The sequence below is a fragment of the Adiantum capillus-veneris genome, chromosome 1 (assembly GCF_014529385.1).
Source record: "Adiantum capillus-veneris isolate H3 chromosome 1, ASM1452938v2, whole genome shotgun sequence".
Lineage (NCBI taxonomy): Eukaryota > Viridiplantae > Streptophyta > Polypodiopsida > Polypodiales > Pteridaceae > Adiantum > Adiantum capillus-veneris.
Genome location: NC_140931.1, coordinates 124,574,982 through 124,584,087, shown reverse-complemented (window position 1 = coordinate 124,584,087; position 9,106 = coordinate 124,574,982). Strand labels below are relative to the sequence as shown.

General features: G+C 42.5%; 1 protein-coding gene across 1 annotated transcript; it reads left to right on the top strand.

The window, feature by feature from the left end:
* The first annotated feature begins 204 nt into the window (after positions 1–204).
* LOC147465499 (pentatricopeptide repeat-containing protein At3g02330, mitochondrial-like) lies at positions 205–3,563 on the top strand. The gene is made up of 2 exons (XM_086520453.1): positions 205–685; positions 769–3,563. The coding sequence occupies exons 1-2, from the start codon at positions 648–650 to the stop codon at positions 3,098–3,100; spliced, it is 2,370 nt and encodes a 789-aa protein (XP_086376579.1). The 5' UTR covers positions 205–647; the 3' UTR covers positions 3,101–3,563.
* The last annotated feature ends 5,543 nt before the right edge of the window (positions 3,564–9,106 follow it).

Below are 9,106 nucleotides of genomic sequence, written 5' to 3'. Positions count from 1 at the left end.
GAAGAAAACATTAACTACTCACATGGGTTTCCGTGTAGCTTGACAAATCAACGTTCTCTAAGTTGCATAATCGGATGAGATGCCTACTCAGTGACTAGGTTAGTAGTCCAAGTTAATTTTGTCAATTCTCTAAACTTCAATCTATTGCATGTAAACAATTTGTTTCTTACCCGCAACAACACTAACAAATTTCTATGGCATGGCTGATCAAAGAAGGTTGTCGCGAGACCTACCCAACTCCAGACTCGTTGTGTGGTGTGAGAGGAGGAGGAGGAGAAGGAGAGAGTTTTAACGTCGTAGGAAACTATCCCAAGAGACCTTAAAGATCTAGCCGACGAGAGAGAGAGAGAGAGAGAGAGAGAGGGAGAGAGAGAGTTGGTGCAGATGGTCAAGCCTCAGAGCCTACGCACACTGACACAAGCGCACGCGATATGTACGAGCAAGGTCGGGCATGCAGTCTTCTTAATGACGAGGAGGAGCAAGAAAAGAAAGAGGGCTCACTGTGCAAAGGACATTTCCTTAGCTTGGATGCTCGAGAATGGCTAAGGAAAGGTTCTGGAAATTTTGAAGTCTATCAGGCAACTACTTGATTTCAGTTGGGGGTTCCTGTGTAATATGCCCATGCTGGTTGTTCTTGGGGCAATGACATGTCGCCTACAAGCAAGATCCTTGCCACCCGCTTGTGGTAAGCATTTTAGCAGGGTTTTGGTGTGGTGTGGGCGAAAAAATCTTCATGGAGGTTTTGTAACATGCTGGTGCTCTTTGCAGGCTCCCTTGGTGTGGCTGCCAGGCTCTTGATTGCATTCGACGGCTAGCACACTCATCCACGTGTCAATTGGAGACATTGCACACAGAAAACGCCATCAATGATTCGGTGGTAGTGACAATGGAACGGATAGACGAGGCAAGTCTCCGGCCAAGTGTCGATACGTGTCTTGTCTTTCTGCAGGGTTGCATTGATCACAAGGCTCTTGTTGAAGGACACCATGTGCATTCTCATTTTGTTCAAAACAGTATTCTACCAAACACTTCTTTAGAAAATTGTCTCATAGAAATGTATGCAAGGTGCGAACATATGGATGACGCATGCAGCACCTTCCATCGAATGTCGGACCGTGATGTTACTTCTTGGAACACAATAATAAGTGGGTTCAGCCAATGCAGAAAGGCAGAGAAAGCGTTTGATTATTTTTCGAGCATGGTAAAGGAAGGCTTCCAACCAGATCAAGTCACATTTTTAAATGTTCTCAAGCAATGTGCCATCTTGCAAAATATCACATATGGCACCCAAATTCATACCCACATCCTAAAGACTGAGAAAGACGTAGGCGCTTTTGTTGGAAATGGCCTTATCGACATGTACATCAATTGTGGGAGCCCTGAAGACGCTCTGAAAGTGTTTTGGGGGATGGCTGAGAGAGATCTGGTGTCTTGGAATATGCTTATATGTGGTTATTCTAAAGGTGGCTGGTATAGTGAAGCTTTAAAGATATTTTGGAGATTGATAAGTGAAGGAAAAAGGCCCAATCGAATAACATTTTTGGGTGTCATCAAGGCTGCTGCAGGATTAGGCTGTTTAGATAACGCGAAGCAAATACATGATTTTCTACTGAAATATAAGATGGAGCCGGTTCTCTGTGTGGGCAGTTCATTGATTGACATGTATAACAAGTGTGACAGACCAGAGCTGGCTCGTGAAATATTTGACAAGCTTCCTGAGCGCAATGTGGTTGTGTGGACCTCCATGATTGCAGGTTATGTGCAGCATGAACATCATGAAGAAGCGTTGAAGCTGTTTTGGCGCATGGAGCGGGAAGGTGTCGCCCCCAATGAAGTTACATTCATCACCATTCTCAAAGCATGTTGCTGCGCTTCAGCTCTGGCCTCTGGTAAGGAGATCCATGAGCTTGTTAGACGAGAAGGACTTGAGTCGAGTGCCATGTTGCAATGTTGCCTTGTGGACATGTATTCTAAGTGCGGTAGCGTAGAAGATGCACTGTGTGTGTGCGATCAAATGCTCGTGCAAGAGAAGGTTCTATGGAATGGGATGATTGCAGCTTATGTTTCCTATGGGCACCATAAGCATGCACTAACCCTGTTTCTTGAGATGGAGCAAAGGGGTGTTGAAACTAACGAGGTGACCTTCGTTTCGGTCGTCAAGGCTTGCACCAACATGCATTTAGTAGCATTTGGCAAGCAGGTACACCTCAAGATGATTGAAACAAAAGCTGATGACAACACGATCTTGAACAATACACTCGTCGACTTTTATCACAAATGCGGAGACATAGATGGAGCCTTTAGAGTTTTTGCTCATTTACCAGAGCGAGATGCCGTTTCATGGAACATTGTCATGGCAGGGTATGCGGTTCGTGAAGACATGGAAGAAGTGTTGGCCCTTTACCGCCAAATGCAGCAAGAAGGGGTGCAGCCAGATGGAGTGACATATCTCAGCATGCTCCTCTCATGTGGGAGCTTAGGGGCGTTGGAGCTTGGCGAACAGTTTCACGCATGCGTTGTTGGAGGTTTTGATGAACCTGCTATGCCTGTCTGCAACACTTTGATTGACATGTATGCTAAGTGTGGCAGCATCGAGAAGTCGGTGAGTGTGTTCAAGAGCATGCCAAATCGCACGTCCATCTCATGGAATATAGTGATCTTAGGATGCGCACAGCATGGCTGGGGTAAAGAAGCTTTTCAACTGTTGGAACGAATGAAAGAGGAGGAAGTTAAGGTTGATCATGTCACTCTTCTCGCAATCATCTCTGCATGTAGTTATGCAGGTTTTGTGGCAGACGGGTGTTTCTATTTCACGTTGATGACTCATGTATTTGGGATTTTGCCAGGGGAGGAGGTTTGTGCTTCTATGGTTGATATGTTTGGAAGAGCGGGGCAATTAGAAGCATCGAAAGTCTGCATGGTGGAGATGGGGGGTGCTGTGTATCCAGAAGTGTGGAAAGCCTTACTTGCTGCCTGCAGAATCCATTGCGACTGGATGCTAGCTAAATTTGCAGCCGATCGAGTTTTAGCTTTAGAGCCTGAAAATTCTGGCGCCCTCGTTCTATGGTCTAACATTTGTGCTGAGAGTGCTGATGTTTGAGAAATGGCATTGTCAACTAGGAGTAGGCGACATAGTAGGGCGGTAGACATACATTTTGCCAAAAATTAGTAATGTACAATTTTTGATATGGGAGGGCAAGAGTCCAAGGGGAGTTGGCAGTCGAGGGGCTATATATAAGAGAAAGCCTATATATAGGACGGTTGGGAAGTGATTCTAGTCTATCGGTTAGGGACAAGGGCTCAATGGAGCCCCTCGAGGATACAAAACATATATATTGGACAGTTGGGAGGTGATTCTAGCCTATGCGTTAGGGACAAGGGCTCAAGGGAGCCACTTGAGGATGCCGGCTATGAAGGTAGCCGAGCCGTTGTATCACATGAAATGGGTAATCCAACAAAATTTGTTGGGAATGTAACATTAACACACCATTATCTCCTACATTTTTTCAAGTATCTCAAGATTAAAGGAGGATTGTTTTATGCACTTAGAGACACGGATCTTTTACTGGGTTTTTCTAACATGAATCTCTATCTTGATGAGGTATTGACTCACTTTTGTGTCCTTTTTGGGGCTTGGCAAAACTCACACTTTCTGTGATACAAAAATTGTCACATGACGGGGTAAAATGCTGATACTTGTATGGGCTTTCCTTTGACAAAATTGGGCTCAAAAAGGGCCCTCTAAGAGAATTTTTTCTCCTTCTTTTCTCTTGAAAAGCTACTAAGGAACTAGCTATTTTCTCTCCTCGGTAGCACTGTACATATCATTATTGTTGCACTCACTTTGGAGAGGCACATTATGGTGTGGAGCGATGTGTGTTCAAGAGGTGAGCTGAGGAGGCACATGATGTTGGGGGATACGGGTTCGAGAGGTGAGCCCGGCAGGCATGGGGCCTTTGGTTATGAGAGATGGTAGAGAGAGAAAACAACACAGATGGATGAATGCCAATAGGAATCCAACAAGAGTACTATATCATTGGAACATGAATAAATTGTACAAGGTATGGTCTAATCGATCTCTAACAATCAGCACGGTGGGAATAAAAACTCTGAGTAAAGTTTAATCAGTAGCTCTAGTCAGTCATAAACCCTTGCTTGGCTCCCAATCAATCATGATAGTGGATTCTTCTCGATGCATATTCAAGCTCTCATAGCTACATGCACTCAAACCCTTCAATGAGCATAGACTCGTCTTTTCTCCAAACATTGGTAATTGCCCATCTGTTGTTGAGCTCAACCTTAATTTCTCAAAGCCTCTCTCTTTTCTTGTCAGTCTTTAGCACTCTTGCACCCCTGAACATGAAAACCGCCCTTCAATCCTTTTGCTTCTTTGAACATGCAAACCTAGCTTAAATTCTTTGCAACTTGATACCCTTGTATCTCCCAAGTATGATAGAGAGAAATTATCCTCTTCCGTCCTTGCCCTATTGCTCTCACCTTATGCTGTCCTCTTGAAAAGATCAAGAGAGAGTGAAATTATTGCTTTGCTTTTGATTCTATGCTCTACCGTCCCTTCCTTTGACAGGGTTGAGAGAGAGCTTCCTTTTTCGTGCTCTCTCTTTGAGAGCGAGAGTGCCCTGCTTTTCGTTTCTTCTCCTCGCTCCTCCTACTTCTTCATGTCTCCTTCCACACACCACGCTATCTCCCTTGCTTCATGCCGTCCTTGAAGCTCTCATTAATGCTGAGAGAGAGCCCTCTTAAGCGAAGGTGAGGGAGCCCTGAGAGAGAGAGAGAGAGAGAGAGAGAGAGAGATTTTGAAGCCCTGTGAGCGCCCTTCCTTCGCTTTCTTTCCCCCTTCGTAACTCCCCCTGCTTCGTATCCTTTGCGAGAGTCCCACAATACTTCCCCTTAATACTCCCCTTTGCTTGCTTCCTTCAGTCGCGCGCGCGAGAGAGAGAGAGAGAGAGAAAGAAGAAGAAGAAGAAGAAGAAGAGTGGCCGAGCTTCTTCTTCTTCCCTTCTTCCTCTTACAACGAAGCACCAGATATGTTTTATTTTTTTTACTCTTTAATCTATAGGCTCTCTTCTTCTGTCGTTTCCTCCTTCTCTCCTCTCCCTCTCTCTCTCTTTCACTCACTCTCACACTCTCACACACACACACACACAAGTCGGGAAGTACCAATGTCTCTCTCCATATGCCTTGTTAAATAAAAAACCCGTTTTCAATGTCCCCCACAATTAGTCACGACGCCGTGATTGATATGGCGTGGAACAGGCGATTGATGATGTGGCAATCCGACCTTCGAAGCGGCATGAAACCCGGCGAGAGCAAGGCCAAATAGTGGCGCAAACTTGCCTTATTGCTCGATGTCGTCTGAAGCCCGCCATGGCCACTATGAGTCACTCTCTCCCTCCCTTCTGCATCATTCGTTGCTTGCATCCTTGTTCAACTTCGCCATGTTTTATCCCCCCCCCCCCCCCGGCTCCCCCCCCCCGCCCTTCTTCACACTTAACCCTTCCAAATCAAATTAATTTGGGCGGCCACCCCATTGGGCGGCGCCATACCCCCTTGCTCGTATGAGCGGCCACCTTCATTGGCCCACATTCAGTTTACATAACGACCAAAGCATCACAAACCACAACATGATTCTCCCACATCTCGGTCGGCTACAATTTCGTCCAAAGCATTTCTAGGCATGACATCTTTTTTCGGCCAATAATTTCTCAATTATTTCTCTGAACCATGGCAATGACTTGCATAAGGCCAAGAATCTTCAAAGTGCAAGCATAGGTGAAGGCCTTTGGAGAAATCCCTTCCCTTCCCATTCAGTTAAAACCACTGACATCTTCCTTGATACATCCATAATGGGCTTATCCAACATTCAACCTGTTCCAATAGATGACATTTTGAACCGAAATCGCATCAAGAACTTTATGTGCTTTCGTAATGGAACCAGATATGACATACATGTCAACTAAAGCATTGTCAAAGACATAGCAATCAAGGCATTGCCAAAACTCATCAACCACTTTATGCCCTCTAAAATTCATCACATCTGGCATACATTTGGTATACAAATTAACCAAAGCACTGCGAAGCTCAAAACTTAGCCCACATTCCGATCAAAGAAGGGCCAATCATAATATTATTTGCTTTACATGAGTTTTCCATGCTCATGAAAGCCCGAAGCCGTAGAGAGTGTTATATTGTCCATAACCTGAGCAATTAGTGTCTAATTTGTGCACTGTAAAGCACATGCTCTACCCTATGCCAGACATTACCATCTGAAACCCTGTAAAGTTGAAGCCGATCACCTAAGCTTGCATGTAAAGTTCGGTCCAAAGACAACAGATCCGACCTCCGAAAAATATCAAGATGCCCATATCTTTTCCATCTGGACTCCGATTAGTGAGCCGTAAAGACCACCTTCTTGTAGAGCATTTTGAGTACTACATTATCAACTCATAAACTTTGACTTTAGTAGATTTTGAGCATATCCACTTACAATATCAAAAACACAATTATTGGCTCATAAAAACCTCATTTGGCACATATTTAACAGTACATCAGCCAGTTATTGGGTCTTGTTCACTACTTAACTTGTACACTTCAACTAGATTCAAATTGCATCTTTCATTCCTATTTTCTATCATGGAAACGAAGCGACACGAAAGCCACCTCCTTTGAACCTGCACATCCTCCGGCATGTACCAACCGTTATTTGAAATTGCAAACATATACTCACCCAATCATTGTCCCACTATAAGGATGCTTTGAAAATCTCCCAATCTGTGGTTTCATTATGGCTTAATGAGAGCATGCCCATCTAGTATAAAAGAAAATGTAATCAACAAAACATAACACAATGAGTCCCTAGTGTTATGGAACATAGAAACGCCCTGCCCCAAGCCATAGTCAATATGATACCCTTTGGATCAAACGGAATAAGAAGGAATTGCACAAACATCGAAGCAACATAATATTCACATGTGCATACATTTCCTATATCAATTAATATCACATATTTCTGGTGCAGGTATGCTATTACTTGATCCAACAACAAGCAACTACAATGTGTACCCAAAAGTACTCATCCATGTTGAACCTTTTTTTCAAGATCCCTAGAATCTCTTGGATCAAACACCATTAAGAGTACATAGCATTGATGATCCCCACAATATACTAGAGCTTCACCTGAAGCATAGTGTAGCATCCACATCCCATAAAATTTTGGCAACTAAAGCTCGTTACCAGCAAGCATTAAAAATCATGGACTTTCTTTTACCGGTATCCAAAACATTACTGACATAAGCATCATTAGAAAGAGCATCCAAACCCAAACATACCTGGTGGTATATTGTCCAAGGAAATGAAGAAAATTGTATACCTTTTGCAATACCCATGGCGATTTAGCATCATCATCCCCTCTAACTTCATAGCCATCAGGAATCTTTGAACATTTTGTACCCATAGTATTAGAGACAATTTTACTTGGCATTCCAGCTTGATCATGGAAAATTGCTTTAGCCTGTAAATCTTCACGCATAACACCCTCCAATCGGATGGTAGAGCCTTGAAAATCTTCATCATCTGTCAGAGAGCTAAAAATTTCTTCATTTTGCAACTCGTGAGAAGGCATACAAGGAAGAACTTCCTAGATATACTGCACTTTAGTTGTTTCAAAACTTTCAGAAATATTAAAGACTTCATTCTCTAGGTAATATTCATATGTCACTTCGTCATCTTCTGCTTTATATTTTTATAAAGGTTATTCTTGTATCCCCTCTGAATAGGTACATATATTAGAAAGCCCTTTCATATTGTTCAATTCATCTCCATCAGGCCTTGCTAAGAAATCATCAATAATCTCTTCTTGCTCTGTGACATCAGTATCTATATACATGATGTCATTAATAAACATAAAATCATTTATATTCTCAGGTGCATCATGTGTTATCTCCCACTTTCCTGCATTCCATCAAGTACCATATACACAGCTTTATTTATGCAATAGTCTTCAATAAAGCTATTGTTCTGTTTGGCCTCACATGCTTCCATGGTGCCGAAAGCTCCACTAATATTCTGTAAGTTTCGTCTAGAACTCCTTGAGAATAACCCATGCAGAGGTCACTGCCCTATGAAGCACTTGTAGCACAATCTATATCTTCAATGGAACCAATAATGGATGTAACTGCCATGTAAGCAATCTTTGAAATTTGCCATCAAGTTCAATTTTAGCATCAAATTTATTATTATCTTGTGTTACATTATCCTGGACGTAACTGCCAATATTGGACTTAACTGCTATGCGAGCAATCTTCGAGAAAATGGAGAGATTATCCTCTTGTCTTCTTTCCCTACTGCTCCTCACCCTATTCTGTCCTCTTCATTAGGGCACAAAATGGCTAAAAAAGGGATGTGTGCTAAACCATGGAATAAGGAATAGCCCAATAAGAATTTGAAACATATACAAAAGTATAGCATTCTTATCTCCTCTATCTTGGGCTTTTACGGTCATATTTTGGTGGAGAATGGCTAAATGTTTGGGTCCTTTGGTCAAAATGGCTATATTTGAATGTTTCCGACGCCTAACATAAAAGTTTGGACCCAAAGTATTGGCCTTTTTCTCTATTTTATATGACACAAAATCGGGATGGAAGATACAAAATTTTCCTCTGTAGGCTCTAAAAACAATGCCATTAATGATGAATAAAATGTCCACCTTTTTGAAGAGAACTAAGTAAGATAAAGTGAAAAACCATTGGAAATGTCATATTCTTGCTTTCAAAGTGGTTATTATTTAAAGTGTGAGCTTTGTCCTAAAGTGTGAGTCAAGGAGAGGAGAGTGGATTTATCCCACATACTGTGGAGCAAAGCTGTAGAGCTACTTAAAGCTCATTTCATGAATGAATAAACACAACTCTATTTTGCACTACATGTTTATCTATGGTGAGCTTGTACTAAGCTACTGTGGAGCAAAGCTGTAGAGCTACTTAAAGCTCATTTCATGAATGAATAAACACAACTCTATTTTGCACTACATGTTTGTCTATGGTGAGCTTGTGCTAAGCTAAGTCAATACTCAAGATTGTGTTTATGACTCCAA